General features: G+C 35.1%; 1 protein-coding gene across 2 annotated transcripts in view; it reads right to left on the reverse strand.

The window, feature by feature from the left end:
- Positions 1 to 5,033: 5,033 nt before the first annotated feature.
- The window catches only part of NUP35 (nucleoporin 35), a 40,894-nt gene continuing 18,500 nt past the window's right edge, over positions 5,034 to 27,427 (reverse strand). Inside the window, exons 5-10 of one of the 2 annotated variants that reach the window (XR_006784788.1) lie at positions 17,876 to 18,017; positions 12,857 to 12,926; positions 11,948 to 12,076; positions 10,828 to 10,992; positions 9,705 to 9,865; positions 5,034 to 5,655 (exon numbers count right to left, since the gene is read on the reverse strand). Coding sequence is in view for 1 of the 2 variants with exons in the window: in XM_045830674.1 (XP_045686630.1) it covers positions 9,788 to 9,865; positions 10,828 to 10,992; positions 11,948 to 12,076; positions 12,857 to 12,926; positions 17,876 to 18,017 (584 nt within the window). In the remaining variant the exon portion in view is untranslated. Of the gene's footprint in view, positions 5,656 to 7,699; positions 9,866 to 10,827; positions 10,993 to 11,947; positions 12,077 to 12,856; positions 12,927 to 17,875; positions 18,018 to 27,427 lie in introns of those variants that run through there. The other variant, XM_045830674.1, reaches the window with a different exon arrangement.

Raw genomic sequence — 27,427 nt, forward strand, 5'->3', positions numbered from 1 at the left:
TTTTCAGTTTAAATCATTACCATTTAATAACCTAAAGATTGTAAGTTAAAATAATTTTGACTCCACTTATTTATTAACCTGTGGTTAATTTTCAAAACTGGATCAGAGTTATGATATCCACACCTTTGCTTCATTAACATTCAAAAGTCTTACAAACTCGTTAAGAACTTTAACATCTATCAGTTTTCTACATCAAGTAGAAATCCCAACCCTTCTAAAGCCTGTCTGGACCAACAATGTCTGAAAAACACAAACACTAGTCTATTTTACTTCTAATCTAGCTCTTCTTGCAATTGGGATAAAAAAAATTCACTGGAAAGTGTAACACTTGAGTGATAAGAGTTTCATATTTAAGGCTAATTTTGTAACTCACTGGAATGTCTGCATGCCCTAAATCAGGGCCACTGCTAATCAATTTACAGGAACTGAAACCTGAAACAGGGATTCACCATTCCCTATACTATCAAAACATGAAGTATCAATATTGTGAATGGAAGAAACAAAGTATACAGAGTGTTTGCCATTTAAGTTACACTGGAAGTTTGAGATAAGAAAGAGTTAGACAAGGAACAAGCATAAAGGACCCACCGACAAGGATAACAGGAGGGGGGGAGACTTGAACGTGGGAGGGGGGTAGGCAGGGCAGGGGAGAGTAATGGGGGAAAATGGGGACAACTGTCACTGAACAATAAAAAAAATTTTAAGTTACAAAACACAAGACCAACCCCCCCCCGCCCCCCCCACACACACAAGCAATCAAAATAAATGTCACCTAGCTCAAGATTTGTTTATGGCCATAAACTTTCCTTTAGTTGTCAATTAGTAGATGAATAAGGCTAGGTTTCAAAGTTAAACTCTGTTTTAAAAATTAATGCAAAAGAACCTTTTTTTCTTTTTTCCTATTATTCTTTCTTCATAGTATTGGAAAGATGGGGGTTGGATAACCTAGAAGTGTAGTGAGACTAAAGGGTGAATATGGTGAACGCTGGCTACATAAGGGTAAAAAGGGTGGGGGGAGGCAAAGGGGAGACACTAAGTAAATTAATCATTTTGAGTCCCAGAAAAGAGATCGAAGTCCCATGTCTTATTTCTGCTCAACCTCCAATACCTAGCATAAAACATAAGACATAATAAGTACCCAATAAACATTTGACGAATGATCAAGAACTGCCTGTCAAGATCAGCAGCAAGAGGAAGGGTGGAAGGGAAAGAACTGTTCAGATTTATGCATATAGCACTTTATGAGGACTTGATAATACATTTTGGAGAAAACGCAAAAACATTTCAGAAAGGAATGAGGAATTTAACTGAAAACTTTCTAGCTACAAATTCCTGCATTTTTACTCAGCAATGAAGTTCTTTGTGAATTACAGCTCCTAAATACATTACTACATTTCTTTAATTGGTAAAAAATATATAGCTGGAAATAAAACACTGTAGTTCTCCATCTGAAAAACATCCAGCTCTACACGTATGCACACACACTTCTGTCCTCTCTTCCACAGGACCAGAGGAGAGTGAACAGGGGGCCTTTAAATCAAAGTTTCACTACACTCCCTGCCCTCAAGAACCCATGGTTTCAAATGTTATTCATTTCAATGTTCCTAGACACTTACCTAATGTTCAAATTTTACCGATAGTCTCCTGAGAAGCTATACTGAGGGAAGACTGTCAGGGAGATAAATTTGGTCTATTAGCAAAAGCAATTCTGAGTACAATATGATGTTGCCATTTAGTTTGTGTTAATATTCTACCCCTCATGAATTCAGCTCACAGTCCTAAGACCTTGTGAACAGAGATGAAGTTAAAGTGGGTGTGATTTTACAAACCGAGACTGGTTCAGGACAACAGAAAATTTTGCTTTATCTCCTTCCTGACAACCAACCTAAATAACGTCAGGAAATACCAAAATGTTCTCACCTAGGAGTTTCACAGTTCCATGTCATGCATTTAAGCCTTTAATTCACATTAGTTTTTGTATATGGGGTGGGCAAAATAGGTTTACAGTTTTGAGTACAGAGAAGAGTTAATAAAGCTAATGTAATAATCTGCATGTCTTTTTCCACATGAACTGTAAACCTACATTTACCCACCCCTGCACAGCATGATATAAGGGTTCAGTTTCATTCTTCTGCAGAGGAATATCCAGTTTCCCAGGACCCTTCATTAAGAAACTATCCTTCTCCCATTGTGTGTTCTTGGCAGTTGGCATTACCTACATATTGTGAAACCACAATTCTAGGATATGAGTAGAACACAGAAAATGTTTACAAGTTATAGTAATAATGATAACCTATAGTGTTGCGTTTGAATTCTACCAGTATGAGCTCATGAAGTACTTTACTAAATAACTTAGTAGAAACAAGCAATTTCAAGTACCCAGATTATGGTGTAAAAAGTTATCTGCCCCACCCCTTACTGGTATGGCTCAGTGGGTTGGGTGTTGTCCCACAAACCAGTCAGGGCACATGCCTGGGTTACAGGCTAGGTCCCCAGTTGGGCACTGATCAACATTTCTCTCCCTTTCTCCCTCCCTCCCCTTCTCTTTAAAAATAAAAAAAAAAGATTTTTTTCTTTTTTTAGTTATTTTCTCTAAAAAGAACTAAGGCTTACTGGAGAAATGGCTAATTTTAGGGATGCAGCAGAAAATTTAACAAAGTGATCATAGAACATCTTTTCATAGCAAAGAAATTACCAAAGATGACTAGAAGTTTCAATAGACATATGAAAAGATGCTCAGTGTCAGCAATCATCAGAGAAATGCAAATTAAAACCACAATGAGGCATTACCTCACACTGGTCAGAATGGCTATCTTCAATAAATCAACAAACAACAAGTTCTTGCAAGGATGTGGAGAAAGGGGAACCCTTTTGCACTGCTGGTGGGAATGCAGACTGATGCAGCCACTGTGGAAAACAGTATGGATTACCTCAAAAAAGTAAAAATGGAACTGCTTTATAACCCAGCTACTGTGATTCTGGCAATTTATCCAAAGAAACCTGAGACACCAACTCAAAAGACTATATGCACCCCTGTTCGTTGCAACATTATTTACATTCGCCAAGATTTAGAAGCAATCCAGGGGTCTGTCAATAGATGAGTGGACAAAACAACTATGGGACATTTCCACAATGGACTATTACTGAGCTGTAAAAAAAGGAAATTTTTACTCTCTGCAACAGCAAGGATGCTCCAGGAGAACATTATACTAAGTGAAATAAGCCAAAGAAAGACAAATACCATATGATTTCACTCATATATGGAATTTAATAAACTGAACTAACAAGCAAAATACAGACAGAGAGCAAGATGACAGCTCAGGGTTGGGGGAATTAGTGGGTAGAGGGATTGAGCAAAAAAGAAAGAAGTCGTGGACACAGACAACAGTGTGGTGACTGCAGCGGGGAGGGCAGTATAAGGGGATCAATGGTAATAGAAAAAATACAATTTAAAAAAAGGACTCAGGAGCCAACTTGAGCTAACAAAGAAACTCCTAGAGATGGGATAATTTGTGCTTAAATGTATTTGTAATAATGGACTAAAACTATCAAATATCCTTAATTCCAGTTAATAACTAAATACAGTAAGTCTTCAGTTAACATCATTGGTAGGTTCTGCAATATTAAGCAAAACATAAAGTGAAACCAATTTTACCATAGGCCAAATGATATAAATGCGTTAAGTTCCTAAGTTATCTCATTAATGTTATAAGGAAAACAATGTAATTCAAGAACCTAATGTAAAATAAATTTATTAGTCATCTCCAGAGAATTAGGAACCAATTCATTAACTTGAAACATTTTAAGTACATATTCTGTTTTTTCTATATTATCTATACTATTGGTAACAAAAAACAAATGAAGGGTAAGTGCTTTCATAAAAATGCTACTAAATATGATAAAATTAGAGTATCACCCTTTTTAACCCCCAAATGAATTAATGTGGCCTTGATAAAAAGAAAACAGCATTAGCTACAGTTTTGACAAGAGATCAAACTTGAATCTGATCAAGTCTTTGGATCCATCTGTCAATTCGAAAACTACACAACACTGAAGAACACGCAGAACTTCAGGAGTATACGATCGGCAGATCCCAAGTGTGGTAAATCTTGTGCATCAAATGATACTGATTCTTCAACAATAAAGTTTAAAGAAAGAAAAGAATGCATGGAGGACCTGCAGATAAATAGACTTAAAAGATCACTTTTTAAAATATATTTTGATTATGCTATTACAGTTGTCCTTTTCTTCCCTCTATTCCCCTCCACCCTACACGCCCCCTGACAGCATCCCCCCACCTTAGTCCATGGGCCATACATGTAAGTTCTTCGGCTTCTCCATTTCCTATACTATTCTTAACCTCCCCCTGTCTATTTTGTACCTACCAATTATGCTGCTTATTCCCTGCACCTTTTCCCCCATTCTCCCCTCACCCCCCCGCTAATTCTCCATGTGATCTCCCTTTCTGTGATTCTGTTCCTGTTCTAGTTGTTTTCATCTTTGTTTTTGTTTTAGGTTCAGTTGTTGATATTTGTGAATTTGTTATAATTTTACTGATATGTTTTATCTTCTTTTTCTTAGATAAGTCCTTTTAACATTTTACATGATAAGGGCTTGGTGATGAAGCACTCCTTTAACGTGACCTTATCTGGGAAGCACTTTATCTGCCCTCCCATTCTAAATGATCCCTTTCTTTGCTGGATAGAGTAATCTTGGATGTAGCTCCCTGTCTTTCATGACTTTGAATACTTCTTTCCGGCCCCTTCTTGCCTGCAAGGTATATTTTGAGAAGTCAGGTAGGTTAACTGTCTCCTTTTCTTTTGCTACTTTTAAGATTCTCTCCTTATCTTTAATCTTAGGTAATGTAATAATGATGTGCCTTGGTGTGTGCTTCCTTGGGTCCAACTTCTTTGGGTATCTCTGAGCTTCCCGAACTTCCCAGAAGTCTATTTCCTTTGTCATTTTAGGGAAGTTCTCCTTCATTAAAGACATCATTTTTTAAAGGGCAAATTATAGTATTTAGGAATGCACATTTGGATAATAAAACCATTTAAATAATTGTAAAAGTACTTATTTTTGTGGGGTAGAGATTAAAATGGAACATGTGGAGACAGGCTGTTAAAATTCTATTTCTTGACTGGGTTACCCAATTATTCATTAAGTTGTATTTTAACTTTGTATATTTATTTGGTCAATAAAATGAGTTCTTAAAAGGAGGAAGGCAAAGAAAGCCACCAAGGTATTGGTCTACATATAATTTTAATAGATCAAGAGCACATATGAAGAAGACTGACATCAGTGACCACAGAGCTGTTTCCAGATGGGAGCCAATTCTTTGACAGACTAAATGGGAATTTTAAAGGCCAAAATTAGTTACACAGTAGCAATTCTCCCAGGTCATCTTCATTTTTCTAAGTAACTGTACACTGAAGACGAATACCCAGATATTTTAAGGGCTGTTAGATATAAGGTCTTAGTTGACACTGATGAACCAAAATGTTCCTCACGGTTCCTGTGAGAGCAGGGCCATAAGGAAGCCAGGTGATAGACGGAATCTTGGCCCATGTCTGTCTTGGGCATGCTGTAATACAGCCAGAACTCTCGATCACTTGGACAGTGTGCTGGCCTAAGGTGATGGCATCATGTTCGTTTAACCTGCAGAAATAAGTGGAAAATGTTCTGGACTTCCTGGTAAGGCACACATATGCCAGAGGATAGTTGATGCACCACAACAGTTCAGAAGCTTATCATACTGGTGAAGTTACGAGGGGTCAAGTGGTCAGGGGCACACTGAGACATTCCTTCCTGAAGGATGAATTACTCGGTTTGCTCCTCCTACCGCTAGCAAAGAGATACAGCACTTGGTAGTATTCTAGATTTTGGAGACAACACAAAATATACATGGGAAAAATGCTTCAAAAAATTTTTCAGATGACTTAAGACGATTTTAGGGGGATCCAAAGTGAGAGAGGGTAACAGAAGAAAGTGAGAGGGTGCATTGGAACAAGTGATTTCCCACCTAACCATTACTTACATCATAGCATAACTGTGTGACCAGAGCTGCCCATCATAAGCTGGGCATTGTCAGATCCACCAAGACACAAGACTGAGCCAGAATATTAAGAAACAATGGTACATTTAGGATGGGGCCCAAGCATGTCTAGAGGCTCCAAATTTCATGAAAAGGTGGCCCAGAATCCCACATCACTTACCTCCAAGAAAGTAACATCTCCCTCCCCCTCTCAACTCACAACCTATGACTTCATTGGAGTTCAAAGGAGGAAAAAAAAAATCCAGACTCGGTTCTCAAATGGATCAAACTAACTTGTTGCTGTAAGCCAAAACTGGACTGCTGCAAGACAGTGATGAGGGGAAATCCATCCCATGAGCTAAGCTTCCAGCAATAAACCTAGTCAGCCCTTTGTTCTAGTGATGGGGTGTCAAATTTAATGCTCACCACAGACTTTATGTCAACACAGTTCTAGTTATTTACCTTGTCTGAGCATATTCACTAGTCTACTCCTCCGGAAACACATAAGGGAAGTATGTTTCCTGAAGTCTTACATGTTGAGAATGTCTGAGCAATGATTTTTATACTTGGGAAAAAAAAAAGTTTTGTTGGATACAAAATCTTTTACTTTTTTCCCACCACAAATGTTTTAAATGTGTCATTTTCCTGGCATAGTGCTAAATTTAGTCTTGCTCTTTACAAGTCACTTGTTTTTGTTTAGATAGCCAACACCAAAGTTTATATCTGGGGTAATATTCTCAGGTAGGCAGGGTGTTTTTCAATGTGTAGTTCTTAATCATTGTTTTCAGCAAAGTATTTTTCATATAATTTTGTTCAGTATGTATGTTCTGATATTTTTAAATCTCTAAAATTGATATTTTCCCACCAATCCTTTCTATATTATTTCTGATTTCTAAAGCCACTCTCCTTTTTAAATTTTATTTCCCTTAAGGCATTATCTATTGTCTATGTGCCTTTGTGTTTATTATAGTTTAGTCTTCATTTCTGAATTATTTGTCCCTTTATTTCTAGTATTTCCCAAAGATTTTCAAATTCTGATTTTTTGTATTCACATTTTATATCATTTTTAAAATTTTTATAACCCATTTTAAAATAATAGGTTACAGTTTTGATCTATTGTATGGCATGACATTCTGATATGCTTTCAATGCACACAGGATATAAAAATCACACAGGGCTATAGTTTTATATTACTTATTTTTATATGAAATGAGCTTTTCTGAGCTTTTAGAAAGAAGCTTTTTTCAGGAAAATTTCTCTAGCTCCAGAGTTCCCACATCTGTTGTTTTTGTACAGTATTGGAAAATATGGAAGCTTACTTGCTGAGATTTTCCTGGCTTTTTAAAAATGTTTTTGTTGTTGTTTTTTAAATTACTGTATTTTTAATGAGGCATAATTGAAATATAACATTGTGTAAATCTGAGGTATTTAACATGCTGGTTTATTACATTTATATATTTCCTGGCTCTTTTTAAATAAATGCTGTGATGGATACAAAGATACATAAAATATAATATTAGGTTAAAAAAAAATCCAAACATGGCAAACAAAAATTTTTAGTCAGAAAGGAAATTTCATGCTCCATAGAGTTTTAGAGTTCTATAGAATAAAATGCCCTCTCCAAAAGAAAAAAAAGCCCACAGTATTTTTACAAAAATGTAACTCAAGTACAAATGCAACAGTTTAATGGGATTTAGTAGCCAGAGCCAGTTCTACCTTACATAATTGAGTTCTGCATGTAATGAAACAGAATATAAAATGTAATTCTATTTTAAATTGAAGAGAAAGACTTAAACATAAAAGCTTCAGATGAAAAATACTCTATAAATGTAACGATAAATCAATTTGCATTCACGCCTGTACATTCCTTAATATCACTTCATCTCAGAGAACAAAACAAGTCTTCACTGGTAGTTTGCTGTGATTTAAAAAGTGTAGTAAAAGTTCTATACAGTGTGTTGATTTTTTATAATGATGTACTAAAAATAAGGAAAGGTACCACATACCTAGATACCTGTACTATGGTGAAATATATTTCAATTAAAAACCTCCTTTGCACAGAAGAACCACCTTGATAAAGTTCTCACCAGCCAAAGGGGATAATCTGAACAAAAGAATAATGACCACAACTATCTGAAACACTAAATTAAGAAAAAAACATGTTGTGAGTTCATAGTGATAGTGAAGGGGAAAATTTCTTTTTTAATTCATAGGACACCAATGGAGGTTGGCAGGACACCAAAAATTACTCTGAAAACAAATAAAGGGGAAGGACTAAATATGTACCCTGCCATTCTGGCATGCATATATTCCATGATGACCAAATAGCACCCATCCATGGATCAAGGTTCTTCTACACAGAAGAATTGCACCTAGGAAGTGCATTAGGAACGATAAATTTGGAAAATCACCATTTTGCAAACCTTAATGACTGATTCAGGCAAGTGTCATTAATTCATGTTTAAAAAAAAAATCTGTAAAAAGGTTACAGGACACTTTCCTATGAAGATGTAAGGTTTCTGCTGCCCATGTGGCCAATGACCAATCTGAGCATCATTAAAAAAGGGACAATCAGAATTAAGTGCCTCTTGATTTCATACGATATAAAGTAAACCACACTAATATAAAATATTCTTATGGAGAATAATGAAATCAGAATCTAATTAATCCTCTTTAGATCTAACTTCTAGGATATGGAATAGATGATGAACACGTTAAACAACAACAAAAAAAGAAAACAACCAAATTCAGTCCATGGGACATGACAGAAAACTCACATGGCTCCTTCAACAAGCCACAGCATGTTTGAGGAGGGTGAAAGTGGGGAAGCTAATTTAGATCTCAAGACACTCCAAAGACAAAACAACAAAATGATGTGTACACTCAACCATAAATACATTTTTGAAAAATTTTTTAAACAGACTGGATATTAGATACTAATAAATCATTAATTCTACTAGGTGTGATACTGACATTGTAATTACATATAGAAATGTTCTTCTTTGATACACCCTCAAATATTTAGATAAAAATGACATCACATTCGAAATAAAAGTATGACAACATATTGAAGGTTACTAAAGCTGGTTTATGGGTATATGGAGGTTCATGACATATTTTCTCTTTTTCAGCAGGCACTTAAAACTTGTTGTAATAATAAATTATTCTTTCAAAAAATATCTGATACATATAATTGGCAAAGTTTATTATCAAGAACTTTAGTAGGTTTTTAAAAGACTGTTTTGGTTTTAAGTATAATGAAAGATGACAATCCATGATAAAACATACACAAACAAGAATAATTAAAATATTAAATACTGTCTAAATTAAAAGGCCATAATTCAAATTGTTCACTTTATAATTTTTGTGTCTTGTTAGATGTAGCCAGACAATCACTCTTCACGAAATTCACCCCATCAACTCATGAAGGCTGCAAAGCCTCAATGCAAACTCAATTATATAATTTTCAGTTAGTTATCAATGCTGAGGTTTTTGTGCTTAAGTGTGCATTACCATAGAAAGCACAAAATCCTGAAGGGATTTTTTGTTTCTTTAAAATATCTCAAGCATCTTTTAAAGTGCGAGCTACAAATATACTGTATCATTAAAGAAAAAGTCTTTTAAAAGTATGAGACAGCTATCCAACACGGCCAAGAGTGGTTATATAACTAACCGAAGGACTCCCGGCAGTGCCCTGCTCTGTTAGTGCAGCAGCATCCTCCTCTGTAGTCGATTGAGTTCTTAGCTCTCACTGTACTACCAGCCAAACATGTACTCCATTGCTTTGGATACAAGACTTTCATCTTTTTTGGGCGTCTGTCTGTCAGAAATGACCTATTAAAAAAACACACAGTTGTTAGGTTATGGTTTCTTTAGCTTCGTAGTCAATTCTAGAGATAATGACTAATTTAACAGAGCCGAACACTAAAATGCATTTGTAGAATTGAACTGTATATTTAAAAATTAAAATATGGCTTTGGTTAGAACCTCCTTATATTTTTAAGAGTAGTAAAATTGTATTCCTTTGGTAATTACATCTATTCCTTAAATTAGAAAACTGAACAAACACAAAAGCTACGAAAGATGAAAGCTTTAAAATAAAACAAAACTAAAGGGAAAAACCCCCACAGTTCAAGAATGATCTCCAAATTTCATAAGGAAATCAAAATACTAAAGTGACGAATCTTTTAATTTGCCTTTTTAGAACCCATGTCTGTTGCTAGGCAAGTTCAGAACTCCTGCCCAATAATTAGGGGATAATAACAAACTGAATGGGAATCATAATACTCCTACCCTTCTTCAAGGAATATAATAAATTTTTCCTTTAAACCTTTTTGAAATGAGAAAATTTGAAATAGGAACTGGTCAATGCTTTCTTTTAATAACCAAAGGCTACTCCAACAGAACCTAGGGTTCTTCATTTGTGATACCATCAGATTTAGTTATCAATTTAATAGGGCTTTTAATATTCCTTCATGCCAGAGATGTTCACCAAAAAAAACCCACACCTTTTTAAATATGCAAAGATTACTTAAAAAACTAAATTAAACTCTGAAAATGTTTTTAAAATGGCAAAGAAATTTTTTAAAAAATTCAAGGGATGCTTCCAATTCACGAAAATTCTAATTTTTTAAATAAGAAATTTAAGAATATAAAGTTTATAGGTTTCATCAAGGCAATCACTTCAGTAGGAAATATTAATATTTAATGGCATATAAATCAATGTAATAAAACTGTTAAACATGCTATGCACTGTAGTCTTCAAAGTACATCCATGTATCCAATCCTTAAAATACCTGATAGTCGCTAGTAGAAGCCTTGTATGCTGTAGCAAGAGGTCTCATGGTAGAAATCCTAGGAGTACTTCCAGGCTGGGTGGGTGTACCTAAGGTTTTGATTGGTGGTGTAAAGGCTAGAGATGAAGATGACAAAGCACACCTGTCACTGTTTTCCATAACACTCTAGAGAAATAAAGATAAAGAACTTTTCTGTTTATAAACATATTATTACATCCTATTTACAAAGAAAACTTTATTAAAAGATGCATGCTTTATTTGATCTAATTAATATATTAAATAATGTTGGGCTTGATAAAACAATATATGCTTCTTGGCTAGCATTTGAGATCTAATGTTCAGCCAGAAATCTAACTTCAGTGACCTCAAACATCCTTAAGACAACTACAGACTCACAAGAGTAAGAATCTCCTAACAAACAGCAAGAAAGAAAAAGAGAATCCTTGGGGAAATCTGAGAGGAGGGGGAAATTAAAGTCCAATGCTACTTAGTCCCCAGTAATGCCAAATTCTCATCTAGCCTCTGCAAACTTCTGGTCCAACACAATGTAATAATGACAGCGATCCTATATACACTATGAGCACCAGAAGCCATTCTGCTTTGTACACCAATGTAGACAATTTCTAAGCACAGTCCATGGTAGGTAGTATATTTCACACATATTTACTTAAAGAATGATCGTGATGACTTTAAAGTCACAAAGAAAAGTTTAAGTTGTACTCAGTATTGTTTTTTAAGTATATAAATACATGATACTTTTTAAATACTGTATCTTAGTATAGAAATACCTAATAAAAAGCTTCCACCACTTAAGATAACCCTTATGTGAAATATTTCATTCTGAAATAACGCCATTCCTTTAAAGTAAAGAAATTTGACGCTGCTTGGCATAAGAAAGAATGGGTTAGAAGTTAAGAGACCTAGAACAGAATCTAGGCCTCATCTTTCACAACTCTGGGTAAGTTGCTTACCAAGAAAAGAGTATTCTAACATCACCACAGTTTACAAACTAGGAAAAACAGGCATAGTGAAGCATAGTGACATAACCGATAATCTCAATATTTACACTTGTGCTCTTCAAATGGATTAAGACATTTCCCTTACATAAACAATGACTTACTTTATCTATACATGGTTTTACACCAATCATGATTGACTCTCCAAAAATCCTCCCATCTTTGCTTAAGGCTTTCCGAGCCTGCAGTTTAGATTGGTAACGAATATGCATCCAATTTCCTGTGTTAGACATCTGCAAAAAATGAAGCTGTTTCTTTAAATATAAAATCGAAATGTAATGTATTACATTAGAAAATAGAAATATATGAAGATAAATCTGCTTCTAGTAGTTATTTGATGCCCTGTAAAAAGCTATATAGTAGGATTCAACATAAATTCCATTAAACAATTTCAGTAATTTCTATCTGGCTCTCAATTCTCTAATACAAAGAATATGTGGTAAATATTCTCTGAAAGCAAAGCAACTCTCAAAAGATAACTGTTTCTCATATAATTTGTAAAATTATGAATTGGTTATTTTGAAAAAAGACAACTGTTTCTAGTAAAAAGGTCTCATCAATACTTGCTATGAGATTTTTAAAAACTGTGTTCACCATGTGATTTTGTGTAGGAGTTGAATACATTAATCTCTAGTAATAGAAAAAAATCTTGTTATTTATAATTTGTGCAAAGTTAACATAATTTGTTTTAAAAAGTTCTCTATAAGCTAAAAAGCCCTAAGAACTCCCTTTTCCTTTATCCCCAATAAAACAAGCTCAAATCGGAAAATGATAATATGATATTCAGCAAAGAGGTGGGAGAAAGCCTGAAATTTTAGTTCTCTTGCTTATTTTGTTTGTCCATTTTTGACAAATAGTATGCAACTTCCAGCCTTCCAGACTCTAACAAACATATTCTATGAAACCTTTGAAAAAAGGAAGAGCAGATATAAAATTCAGCAGCAAAGCTTCCTTCTATTCATAGCTTATCTGTCCTCAGCCTAAATCATGAATTGAAAAGAATTAAGCCTTACCACATGTTTTAAGATATTCCCATATTGTGCAAATTGTAATAATATATAGGAAGCAGATGCTTGAGGAAACCTGAAAAAAAGAGTTGTCCAGTCATCTTTCCCAATAAAAACGAATGCAAATTACCCTACTTGCAAGGGTTTCAAAATAAATTCCTCCCAACTGTCTAGAATAGTGCTTTTCAACCTTTTTCATCCCATGGCACATATAAACTAATTTCTAAAATTTTGCGGCACACCAAAAAATATATATTTTTTTACCAATCTGACAAAAACATAGGCATAAATTTGTCATTTTTTAAAATTTTACACTCTAAGGGAAAAGAGGTCGGTGCCCCTGACTAAATACAGGTAATTGCATGCTTCAGAAATTATTGCAGCACATCAGTGTGCCTGCTGAGGCACACCAGTTGAAAATCGCTGATCTAGAACCACAGGAACCTTGACCATCCTATTTCCCCCTATTAGCTAAACCTATCACTGCCCATTACCCAAAAGCATATATGTTCAAATCAGTTTTGACTCAGCCATTCTACTCCCATTCCCAGATTCCTCCCCTGAAATCTCTAAAATTCCACTCTGCCATATCACAGCCCTAACAAAAAGAATTATAAAGCTGCAATTCTGTACATAATTTATTTTACAAGGGTGGTATGTGTGGGTAAGAGAGAGAGAAAGCAAGAGAGAATTTTTAGACATATTATAGCTATTAAAAGGGAAAAAATTTAAAATTATATAGTAATTATCATTGTACACTTAGTACCACCTAAAAATTCATAAATTTAGTCCTGAAATAAAAATAGAAGTCAGTACTACTGTCAATGGTATAGAAACATTTAAAAAGGATGGTTACCAAAATTTTAATAGCCATATACTCTGGGAAAATTCCAAGTGACTTTTAGTTTCTTCTTTATAAAGCTCTCTATGGTTTGAATATTTTATAAGACATTAATACTTATATAGTCCAAACCACAGAGCTATTTCGATGTGAAAATCTAGAGTTTCCTTTGCTAATAACTACAGTTATCTGGAGCTTGCATTGGGGAGGTGGATCTGAGTCCCCAAAATAAATTAGAAACTCCACACATTAAAATCTACGTGAGTAAACCCTGGCTGGTGTAGCTCAGTGGATTGAGCGCGGGCTGTGAACCAAAGTGTCGCAGGTTCGATTCCCAGTCGGGGTACATGCCTGGGTTGCAGGCCATGACCCCCAGCAACCGCACATTGATGTTTCTCTCTCTCTCTATCTCCCTCTCTTCCCTCTCTAAAAATAAATAAATAAAATCTTAAAAAAAAATCTATGTGAGTAAAATCTATGTAAGTAAAATACTGAATTAAGGACTGGAATTTTATTTTATATGACATAAGCTTGAATATGATTTCTAACCCCAAAGAAAAACAACAAATGAGGCAGGGTACCTAGCAAAGCTGACCTACAGAAAATATAAATGAAGGGGAGAAATAATGGTTGCAAGTGAGGAAGATAACCTGAAAAGTACAACGGAATTTTAAGACTCAGGGCCACTCTGAGTAGAAATATTCCAATATCCTGTATAAGAATCACTCTGAAACAATGAATGGTATCCTGTGCAGACCCTGAGTCAGCAGGAAAAGTTAAATTATCAAAGAACACATATTATGTATTTTAGATATATTTCTCTACAAATGATCAACATATTTTATTCCTCAGAAGAAAATGTTTCAGTTCCTTCAACTAAACTCATGTAGAGGGTTACCAAAAAATAAAACCAATAGAAAATAAATAGCTGAGAAAGTATATGTCTTAAAAATGAAGAAAAGGACTAGCATAAGTACTTTAAGTAAATTACTCAACTACCAAGGAATCTTATAATTAACACCATTACTACTGAAACTAAAAAACAAACTTGGTATTGAACATACAAATTCAAAAACAGCCATTTCATGAGAGAATATAAAAATTTAAACAAACACACAAAAATCAAGTATCCAGCCCAATTACTGTGAATAAAGGGCTGAGTGCAAACTTCTGCAAAACAAGAAAAGGCAACAGTTCTACTTTTTACCTAAACAGAATCAGTAACACACAGAATCTCTCTATTAGACTACACAAAATACAGCTGTCAATTAGTGCTTTAAAGGGTAAAAAAAAATTGTAGCTGGGAACCAAAGTGGAAAGGGAAAATTTTCACTATATATTCTTATATGTTCTTTTGAATTTTTAACTTTCAAATAAACTAAATATATAAAGTCTACTAACATTTATTGTTCTTCCTTCAAGGAGCTCATGTATTTTTATATTTTTTAACCCAAAACTAAATATAATGAGATTCAGTTATCAGTATGACATATAACACTTTCAGAAACAAGCCTTATATAATACATACCGTGTAAGCAAATAAACAGTTTAAAATTCAGAAGATCTGGATTTTGCTGAAGCTTTACTAGTAACTAGATGTAAACCTCTGAATAAATCAACTCATCTATACCTCAGTTTCCTTATCTATAAATGATCTAATATCTCTAAGATGCTGTAAAGTACTTTTTTGATCTAAAAATTTATTTGAAATGCAGCTACATGTGTTGGAAACAATTTCTATTAATAGTCAATATTCTTTGACTAGAAAATATATGTGTATATACTTGTGACATAGTACTTATACACGAAGGAAACTCTTTTTTCTAAGTATATTTTATTGATTATGCTATTACAGTTGTCCCTTTTCTTTCTCCTCTTTATCCCCCTTGGCCCTGCACCCTCCCACCCTCCAGCATCTGCCCCCCCAACCTTAGTTCATGTCCATGGGTCATACATATAAGTTCTTTGGCTTCTCCATTTCCTTTACTATTCTTAACCTCCCCCTGTCTATTTTGTACTTACCATTTATGCTTCTTGTTCCCTGTACCTTTTCCCCCATTCTCTTCCCTCCCCCTCCCTGCTGAAAACCCTCCATGGGATCTCGATTTCTGTGATTCTGTTCCTGTTCTAGTTGTTTGCTTAGTTTGTTTTTGTTTTTTAGGTTCAGTTGATAATAGTTTTGAGTTTGTTGCCATTTTACTGTTCATAGTTTTGATCTTCTTTTTCTTAGGTAAGTCCCTTTAACATTTCATATAGTAAGGGCTTGGAGAGGATGAACTCCTTTAACTTGATCTTATCTGGGAAGCACTTTATCTGCCCTTAAATTCTAAATGATAGAATAAATAGAAATTCTAAATCTAAACAATTTTACTGAATGGAACAATCCTGGTTGTAGGTTCCTGCCTCTCATGACTTTGAATACTTCTTTCCAGCCCCTTCTTGCCTGTAAGGTTTCGTTTGAGAAATCAGCTGAGTTTTATGAGGACTCCTTTGTAGGTAACTGTCTCCTTTTCTCTTGCTGCTTTTAAGATTCTCTCCTTATCTTTAATCTTGGGCAATGTAATTATGATGTATCTTGGTATGTGCTTCCTTGGGTCCAACTTCTTTGGGACTCTCTCAGCTTCCTAGACTTCCTGGAAGTCTATTTCCTTTGCCAGATGGGGAAGTTTTCTTTCATTATTTTTCCAAATAAGTTTTCAATTTCTTGCTCTTTCTCTCCTCCTTTCTGGCTTCGATGACTTGGATGTTGGAACGTTTAAAGTTGTCCCAGAGGTTCCTAAGCCTCTCCTCATTTTTTTGAAGTCGTGTTTCTTCATTCTGTTCCAGTTGAATGTTTATTTCTTCCTTCTATTCCAAATCGTTGGTTTTAGTCCTGATTTCCTTCCCTCCACTGTTCGTTCTCTGTATAGTTTTCATTTCACTTTGCATAGCCTTCACTTCTTCCATTATTTTCCATCCATACTCAATGATTTCTGTGAGCATCTTGATTACCAGTGTTTTGAACTGTACATCTGATAGGTTGGCTGTCTCCTTTTCTGGAGTTTTGATCTGTTTTTTCACTTGGGCCATTTTTCTTTGTCTTGGTGCACCTGTTACGTTGAAAGGGGCAGAGCCTAAGGTATTCACCGGTGCAAGGTAACCCTGCGTTGTGACACTGTATGTGGGGGAGGGGTCAAAGAAGGGACAATGCCACTTGATAACTTGCTCAGCTCTCATCCACTTTCTGTCACTTCCCCTGATACTCACAAGCAAATTGGGCCCTTCTTGTCCTGATTCCCAGGCGGGTGGGTTTGTGTATGTTTCAGGACCCCTGGGTCCCTCCAGTGGACTCTCCTTCTGCGAATGGGAGTTTCTCCTGCCACTGCAACTCCCCTCAAATTTTTGCAGCCAGAGGTTTTGAGGTTTTATTTCCCTGTGCTGGAACCCCCAGTTGTTCCTCCCAGCTTATCTGCACACCATTGTGGGACCTCCTTGTCCACCAGCTGCCACCTTGCTGCGCATCTTCTCTGCCCCCAGCTGCCCATCTCCATCCCTCTTACCAGTCTGGATGAATGTATCTTCTTTAACTCCTTGGTTGTCAGACTTCTACACAGTTTAATTTTCTGGCAGTTTTAGTTGGTTTTTGTTTTAAAACTGGTTGTTTTCCTTCTTTTGGTTGTATGAGGAAGCAAAGCATATCTACCTACACCTCCATCTTGGCCAGAAGTCTCTCACAAATGAAATTCAATTTGTTAGTTCCAAAGTAGTTCAGCCTACTATAAGCAGAGAAATGGTCACTAACTAGAAAGAGAAAAAGGAGCTTCCTAAACTTAATTGGGCAACTCCATTGCAATATCCAGCAAATATGCTAAAGAGAAAATAATCTGAGAACAGACAAACAGACAAATAATGAAACAACAAATGAATAGTAAACACTAGTTAATAATATGCACGCTGAAGTACCAGAGTGATCTGTACTAATGTCTGCAACTTACTCTGAAATATACCAACAATAAAAAAAAAGATGAATTAATAAAATATGAAATAAATGTAGCAAACTGTTAAGTGTAGAATGTAGGTGTTGGGTATATGGGTATTTGCTTTGCAATTCTTTTTTTTTTTCTTGTATGTTTGATAAAATTCATTATGAAACATTGAGGAGCGGGTTATTTATTCTTTAATGGTAAATGATCCAGAAACCTTACCCGAACACAGTTACCCATGTGTCATCAAGGTGATCTTCAGAAGTCAGAGAATCTCCTTGAGTATAAAAAGGATCCAACTGGGCAGGAGATAATGTTGTCTTTCGTGGTTGACCAATGTTTGCGGGACTAAACATACTTTGCCCTATATTAGCATATTTTGTAAGTTAGTTACAAATATAAACATTTTGGTTAACTTTAAATCAAAGCTTTTAGTTTTAAATGAAAGTATATTAAAAGTTGACAATTGCATAAATAGTTTAAAATACACAACTGTCCTCAAATGATAATTTTATACTATCACATAATTTGAGAAGTCATAAATAAGTGAGAGTAACTTATGATTTTCCAAATGTTTTAACTTCCATTTCAGCCTACAACAGAAGGATCATCAGTCAACCTCAAAGGCTTCTGATGGATTCATCTTCCAAATCTACCACTTTCATCATGGCACCTCTGCCTTCAGAATATGTAGTAACTCATTACCCACAGAACAAAACCCAAATGGCCTAGCCTCCACAGTAAAGTGCTACCCCCTTTTTTTTTCTAGTTTGCCACTAAATGGTCCCTACCCTGACCACTAAGATGTGAATACAATTTTCTTTTATTCCGGTCATTTCTATCTGAAATGTCTGATTCTGCTCTTTATTTTCTTATCCTTCAATAACCACTACCAATTAATGAATATTGCTATACATCCAACATGCCAAACTAAATGCTTTACATATTCATCTTATCTCAGAGGCACTGTCCTATTGGGACCACACATTTCTGAGCAGCAGAGACCACTTTTCTTCAGTGTTTGGAGTAGAAATAATGAGTTATCATAAAGAAATATTTTTTCAGCACTTAAATATGCACCAAGCATAATTCCAGGCATCTAATTTACAGTAGCGAACAAGTTAGACTAAAAAAACACACAAGAAATTCTATTTCGAATGGTCTTAAATCCTAGTGAAAGAGAGGCAAACAAGTACCTAATGTCATAAAACAGACAATCCTGCATTAAATAAATAAATAAATAAATAAATAAAGCAGAGAAGGGAGATTAAGTATGCACATACATACGTGGAAGAGTTCAATAGAAAAAAAAATTTCACTGAAGTGTCATTAAAACAAAAACCTGAAGGAGATGGGAGGCAAAACCTGCCAATATCTGAAGACGTGAATATTAAGTGGGAGAAAAAATGAGTACAAAATCCCTGATAAAGGATATGACTGGTGTTTGATGAAGAACAAGAAAGCCAGTTTTGCACAGTAAGGTGGGAGATTGCACAATGAGGTCAGAACAAGCAGGTGAGCACAGGGAGGTAACAAGATATCAGATTATGAAGAAAAACATTGTAAACTACTGTAAAGACTTAGGCTTTTACCTGAAATGAATTAGGAAGGCAGAGATAAATTGTGAGCAAGGATGACATAACAGGACGAAATATGTGAAATGATAATAAATGGCAGCTTTTCACAGAGTACTTTTAACACCATTCTCTCTACATATAATTTAATTCTAAAAATCTTATGTGATAGATCTTATTAGTAGCTCCATTTAGCAGGGTGATGTGAAATAACATCCAGAAAGAAAGCTGGAATGCCAATCTAGGCAATCAAATGCAAAGCATGAGCTCTTAGCCTCTAATCTAGGGAATACTCTAATTACTACAGCAACAGTTGTACCACAGTGGACCTTAGATCCTCAGGTCCCCAAGACCCTCTCATGGGATCAGCTAAGTCAAAACTTTTTCCATAATAATTTAAAGTTTCTTTTGCCTTTTTCACTCTCACTCACTCATGACAGTACACTGGACTTTTCTAGACACTACTTAATGTGGTTCAATCAATTCACATTGAATACAGAAGCAAATAAGAGATTTCAGTTGTATTTTAAGGAAGACGTTAAGATTAGGAAAACAAAACAATGTCACTCTTCTCATGAAAATATTTTCTTATAGAAAAGGTATTTACTTTAAAAAACTTATTTGTATTTATATGAAACAGATTACTTTAATTAATACATACTTTAAAATAGTTCTCAGTTTTAACTTTAATGCCAAGTACCAACAGCTATAATCTAAAAACAATTTAGTCTTCGATTTCTCAGAACAACTGTTCTACAGGACCTTGCACATGACTCAAACTCCACATTTACTAACTTTCTGAAGGTTCTCTGCTCAGCCAGCTGCCTTGTCATTTTCTCTGAATTCCCAATTGAGTTGAAAATTACCCTAAGTCCTTCCAAAGAGTTTATAGTCAAATGGATTTGTTAAAGTATATTTTAATAAAAAAGAGACTCTATGGGAGTGGAGGGGAAGGTACTGTGGTAAAACTTTATAAAAGGCCATATACTATATTGTGCTAATAGGGAATTTATGAAAGGCCGCATGCTATATTGTTTTGATGGAAATTTACACATAAGCTCTCGAGTGTTTTTCAATAAAAAAAATATTTGTAACTACATCTGAGTCAAAATTTCCTATACTCTACTTGACTATATTTTATTCTCAATAAAACACATTATTTTTGGTAACAGCTAATCTTGTGTCAAATACCTCCTATGTGCCTTATAAGTGCATGACTAACATAAGAATTTACAGGGACCAAACCTATTAGGAAATGAATAATAAAGTTATTACTATTCAAATCCAAAGCTGAGATGAAAAAAGGTTTACAAATGAGTTTTAATTTTCTATTAATAAAAATAGAATGATTAACTCAGAACCATACAAAAAGTTCTCTTAAACAAGCTAGTACTGTATCACAGTGACTCACAATGACACTATTAACCCACAACAAAGGAGGACTAGAGGATCAAGTTACTCTCAAGATGTAATTATAGCCCTGACTGGTGTGGCTCAGTGGCTTGGCATCATCCTACAAACCAAACAGTCCCAAATTCGATTCCTGGTCAGGGCACATGCATGGCTTATGGATTAGGTCCCCAGTTAGGGGAGTGCCAGAGGTAACCAATCAATGTTTCCCCTGCAAACTGTTTCTCTCCCTCTCTTTCTCCCTCCCTTCCCCCGCTCTAGAAATAAGTAAATACAGTACATGAAATCTTTTTTTAAAAAAGATACAACACTTAAAAGGTCGAAAAAGCCCTGGCTGGCATAGCTCAGTGGATTGAGCGCAGGCCTACAAACCAAAGGGTAGCAAGTTCGATTCCCAGTCAGGCACATGCCTGGGTTGCAGGCCAGGTCGCCAGTAGGGGGCATGTGAGAGGCAACCATACACTAAATGTTTCTCTCCCTCTCTTTCTCCTTCCCTTCCCCTCTCTCTAGAAATAAATAAGTAAAATCTTTAAAACATGATAATGCTTAAAAACAAGTCAAAGAAAATTAAAAAACACTAAACTGCCCCAATAATTTATTTTGGGAGATTATTATTTTATTATAGAGCCTCATGTTCTAACTGCTACTGTATTACAAAAATAAAACTATTTTTAATATATAGAGAAGAAAGGCAGCATAACATCTTGCATTTTGGAAGGCAACATGTAATTGGAGCCCAGAACTAGACTGGGTTGGAGAGGCAAGAACAACACTAGGCCTGGGCCAATCATTGACCTTGACAGAGAACATCACGTAGTGCGAAGAGTAAGTAATATGCTTTGTAGTCAGTTCACACTACAGTTCTACTACTGTCACAAACTAACGCAAGTTATTAAGTGTTACCTCCCAATATTACAACAAAAATATAAACAAAAACAGTAACAGCATTAATGATAATGACTGCATGTATTGAGTACTTATACAGTAGTCCCCTGCTTATCCTCCAGGAATACATTCCAAAACCCTCATGGAGGATGCCTAAAACCATGTATAAGCACCAAGCCTGAGATATATACTACAGCCATGCCACACAACGGCATTTGGGTCAACAACAAACTGCATATAAGACAGTGGTTGCTTGAGATTATAATGGTGCTGCCCTGGCCAGTGTGGCTGTTGGTTGGAGCATCATCCACTAAATCAAAAGGTCACAGGCTCAATTCCCAGTCAGGGCCCATGCCTGGGTTGTGGGTTCAGTCCTTGGGGTGCATGTGAAAGGCAAATGATGAATGTTACTCTGTCACATCGATGTTTTTCTCCCCATCCCACCTCTGTAAAAATCAATAAGCATGTCCTTGGGTGAGGATTTAAGGAAAGATTTTATTGCCCTGGCTAGTGTGGCTCAGTGAATTGAGTACCAGCCCGTGCATCAAAAGGTTGCCAGTTCAATTCCCAGTCAGGGCACATGCCTGGGTTGCAGATCAGGCCACTGGGCTGGGGGCATGCAAGAAGCAACTGATCGATGTACCTCTCATGCATCAATGTTTCTCTCCTTCTCTTTTTCCCTCCCTTCCACTCTCTCTAAAAATAAACAAAATCTTTAAAATATTTAAGACTATAAAAAGACTATAACGAAGCTGGAAAATTCCTATTGCCTAGTGACACTGCCATTGTAATATCAGAGTGTAACACATTAGCACTTAAGTGTTTGTGGTGATGCTGGTGTCCACTGTTTATAAAGCCTACAGTAGTGTGCAGTAATGTCCTAGGCCTTCACAATTACTCACCACTGACTCACTGACTCACTCAGAGCAACTCCCAGTCCGACAAGCTCCATTCATGGTAAGTGGGCTATACAAGTGTACCATTTTTTATTTTTTATGTCATTTTACTGTATCTTTTCCATATTTAGACATATATAGATACACAAATACTTACACTGGTATTACAGCTGCTTACAGTATTCAATAGCAGTAACATGCTGTATGCTGTACAGATTTGTAGCCTACAAGAAATAAGCTATACCATATAGCCCAGGTACATAGTTGTAGGCTATACCACCCAGATTCGTACTCTATGTTCACACAACAAAATCACTTAATGACACATTTCTCAAAACATATCCCCAATGTTAAGCAACACATGACTGTATATTTGTTCTCATACATACATACCCATGATAAAGTTGAATTTGTAAGTTAGGCACTATAAGAAATTATCAACAAATAATAGGACAATTATAGCAGTATACTGTAGTAAGTTATGTGAATGTGCCCTCTCTCAAAACATCATTTTATATATTCTTCCTTGTGCTTAAAGAAAGTTCTGTGTGTTTTCTCTTTGGCATATATGAATTGCCATGACTACCCTTACGCTTTGGAGCCATCATTAAGTAATTAGAGGTTACTTGTACACAAAGTGGATAACATATACAGTGTAGATACACTGGACAAAGGGATGATTCATGTCCTGAGCATGAGAGAGTGGGACTGGGGAAATTTCATCATGCTACTTAAAACACTCAATTTAAAAATGTGTAAATTATTTCTGGAATTTTCCTTATTTTTGGATTGACTGTTGGTAAATGAAACTGTAGAAAGCAAACCAGCAAATAAGGGGGGACTACTATATATGTTCATACTTAATCCTAAAAGCAATTGTATGAGAAATAAATACTATATCCATTTTACATATCAGGAACATAAAATGTATATAAAATATCCTATCCAACATAGTTGATGATTAACTGAGAGAACATGTTTAAGAGGTTCAATAAATGTTAGTTTTCATTTTACAAGGCCCCATTACCCTGATTCAAAAGCCAAATAAAGACTCTATAAGAAAACTACAGAGTAGCATTGCTGATTAACATGGTGGCAAAAATTCTCAACAAATATTGGCAAACCAAATTGAAAAGCGTATTAAAATAATCATGTATCATAATCAAGCAGGATTTATCCTTGGAATGCAAGAACAGGTCAACACACTCAAATCAATAAATGTGAGATACCACATTAACAGAATGAAAGAAACCTATACAATCGCCTTAATAAATGTAGAAAAAAGAATTTTACAAAATACGACATCCTTTCATGATAAAAATTCTCAACAAATTGGGTACAGAAGGGGCATACCTCAACATAATAAAGGCTATATACAACAAGCCCACATCTAGCGCCCTACATAATGGAGAAAGGACTGAAAGTTTTTAAGATCATGATGAAGAAAAAGGGTACCCACTCATCACTCCTACTCAACATAGTACTGGAGGAAGTCCTAACCAGAGCAATCAAGCAAGAAAAAGAAACAAAAGCCATCCAATTGGAAAGAAAGAAGTATAACTGTCTTTGTTTACACATGATATAATCTTACATAATCTTGTATATAGAAAATCCTAATATACTAACAATGAGATATCTGAAAAAGAAATTTATCAAAAATCCCATTTATAATACCATCAAGAACAATTAACATAAATTTAACCAAGGAGGTGAAAGATTTCTATACTGAAAGCTACAAGATTCAGATAAAAAAACTAAAGACACAAACAAATGGAAAAATTCTGTGTTCATGGGTCAAAAAAATATTAAAATGTCCATACTTCTTAAAGCCATCTACAAAACCATCAACAAAATGAAAAACAATTCTTATCAAATGGAATATTTGCAAACCATACATCTGATAGGGGTTAATATCCAAAATATTTTAAGAAACTACTACAACTCAACAGCAAAGAAAACAATCCAATTTTTAAAAATGGTTACAGTAACAATGTTTTTTCAAAGATATACAAATGTCCAAAAAGTACAAAAAAAAAAGATGTTCAATATCACTAACACCAAGGAAATACAAATCAAAAGCACAATGAGATATCACTTCACATCTTTTAGAATAGCCATCATCAGAAGACAAGACAGGTGCTGGCAAGGATTACAAGAAAAAGGAATCCTTATGCACTGCTAGTGCAAACAAAAATAACTATCACATGATCCAGCAATCCCACTTCTGGGTATAGCCACCGAAAATGAAAGCAGGATCTTAAGGAGATACTGTCACTCCCATGTTCATTACAGCATTATTCATAATAAGCAAGATATGGAAACAACGTAAGTGTCCGTCAATAAATGAATGTGTAGGAAATCATGCCATTTCAACAATATGGACCTTGAGGGCATGATGTTCATGATAAGTGAATGCACTCAGAGAAAGACAATTACTGTATGATCTCACACAAAGTATAAATTTCCAGTCATCAGATGAGTAAGTTCTGGGAATCTATATTACATGCTGTGTTATGCTTAATAACACCGTATTAGATAGTTGAAAGCTAATACAGTAGATCTTAGATGTTCTCGCCAGAAAAAACAAATGGTAATTAGGTGTTAGTTAACACTATAGTCATTGTGCAATATATAAGTGCATCAAATCAACACACTGTGTACCTTAAACTTACACAGTTTCATGTCAATTGTATCTCAATAAAACTGTAATAAATGAATGTTAGTTTTCTGTAGTTACATCCATAAATGAACCTGCAACACAAGACCTACTTGTAACTTAAAGAATCAAATGGAACAGTAGACAAGAACTCAAAAAAGTTAATGTTTTTTAACAATACATAACTTCAATATAAATGATACACTTGGTACAATTATTCTTTTGCATTAACAGTGCAAATATATACAGAGTCAAGTCAAAAGGACTTCTAGGAATAATGTGCCAAACCAAAATTACACCCTCAAGAGGATCAAAAGTTCAAAGCATCAATCAACTAAAAATACAATGCAACAATGTGATTATTGCTAAGGAGAAAAATATTATGGTCACCTAAGAACTTCAAAATTCTCCCTCTTAATTATTCTATACAACTTGAATCCTTTATTTCATTTGGGCTCAAATTTAGAAATCACCATTAATCTAATTTATGTAGCCTTTCTGTCAGGAAAAAAATATGTTTCAGATCACCTCAGATCTATTAGGCTCATTAAAGATTCTATTTAATTCACAGTACTATCCCAGACGCTACTAGAAAACAAGGAAAGGTGCTCACAACTGAATGCTTATGTCCAGTTATCAAGTTAACAAGCTATAAAACAACTGAGCTCCTAGAAAGCTTGAGAAACACATACTCAAGTATTTTTAAAGCAATCAAGCAAAAGTCTATATGCAACAATTAGCTCTAGAGAAAACAAAGGTACACAAGAAAGAAATAGAATCCCAGTATATTACATAGCTCCATCCTACAGATTTATCTGACTTTTAAAACTGAGCTTGTGTTTAATTTTTTAAAAGAGAATACAAAGTAAATCACTGAAATGAACATCCAACTGCATCCATGTTATAATACACTTAACAATTATTTTTTTTCTCATCACAGATGCATTTAATAGGTACAACCATTTCTAAAATGAGGTTAATTTAAAATGAAATACTCTTTTTAATTACAGTTATTGGGATGACATTGGTTAATAAAATTACAGTTTCAGGAGTGCAATTCTATACTATATCATCTGTATACTGTACTGTGTGTTCATCACCCCAAGTCAAGTCTCTTTCCATCACCATTTACTCCCTCTTTACTCTCTTCTATATCCCCCACTCTCCTTCGCCTCTGGTAATCACCATACTGTTGCCTGTATCTAAGAGGGTAGTTTATTTAGCGGGGGGAAGGTGTCAAAAATACTCTTAAATAAATTTAGTTTTTACAACAAAGACATGCCTTTAACATACAAAAGATGAAAAAAGCATTTTGGTATAAAATCTGAAGCCAATATAACTTTTTTATGTTTTGTATTACCATTAAGATGGTACACTTTATTCATGCTACATCATGTAACAACCTTCAAGCAAGAAATTAAATGAAGGCGTAAATGAAATAACCATTGTGACCTTTAAAAAAGACAAATCAAAATTAGGTCTCAAACAAATAAGAAATCTAATTTTTGCCCTGTCAACTACTCTGAAAAACATAATTACTTATACATAATCTAAAAGTATTTACATAAGTTTAGCATAATTGCCCCCCACCTGGTTAATGTTTAATTGCTCCACTGATTTTACTTCCTTTCAATCAGACTTCTGGTATCCACATGCTATGCTTTATAAGATGAAAATAAAGTATACCTAACAAACCACATCAAATGCCTGTCCCTTGGTAAATCACAACTCACTCTTCTAATATCAGACTAAAGTGAAGGGCAAAAGACCCTATCACCCTTTATGAAAATGTCTTCAATTAAAGAACATATTCAATTGCTTCAAAATAGACTACTAGTCTAAATGAAAATAAAATAAAGAGTGATAAATTTTAAACAGATACATGGCATATGAAACTTGGGAAAGAGGTTCCTTCTTACCATGAAACAAAGTAGCACAATATATAATAAAGAATTTGGCCTCAGCCCAAAGAGAGGTCAGACCTCTGTCCGGTTCCTGGGAGGTAACATCTAAACCCTAAGATTTGCCCAGCAACAGAAGTGTTTTTGCTACTCATGAAGAGGGCTGCTCAATCAAGTGCACTAGTTCATGCTAACAACGTGACTCATGGTAGGGACAAGTCTCACCAGAAAGACCATGTGATAAAGAATGGAGCTTTGAGCCACGTATTATCCCACCTCTGAGGACAAAAGGGGACTAGAGATGAGTTTAGCCACTTTATCAATGATTCAATCATATTTACATAATGAAACTCCAATAAACACTCTGGACACAGAGGCTCTGGCGAACTTCCCTAGTTGGCAATATCCTGTGTAGAGCGCTGGAAACATAACATAGCATGGAAGCTTTGTGT

Source organism: Phyllostomus hastatus, unplaced genomic scaffold (assembly GCF_019186645.2).
Source record: "Phyllostomus hastatus isolate PE091 unplaced genomic scaffold, TTU_PhHast_1.1 phas_contig_1, whole genome shotgun sequence".
Classification (NCBI taxonomy): Eukaryota; Metazoa; Chordata; class Mammalia; order Chiroptera; family Phyllostomidae; genus Phyllostomus; species Phyllostomus hastatus.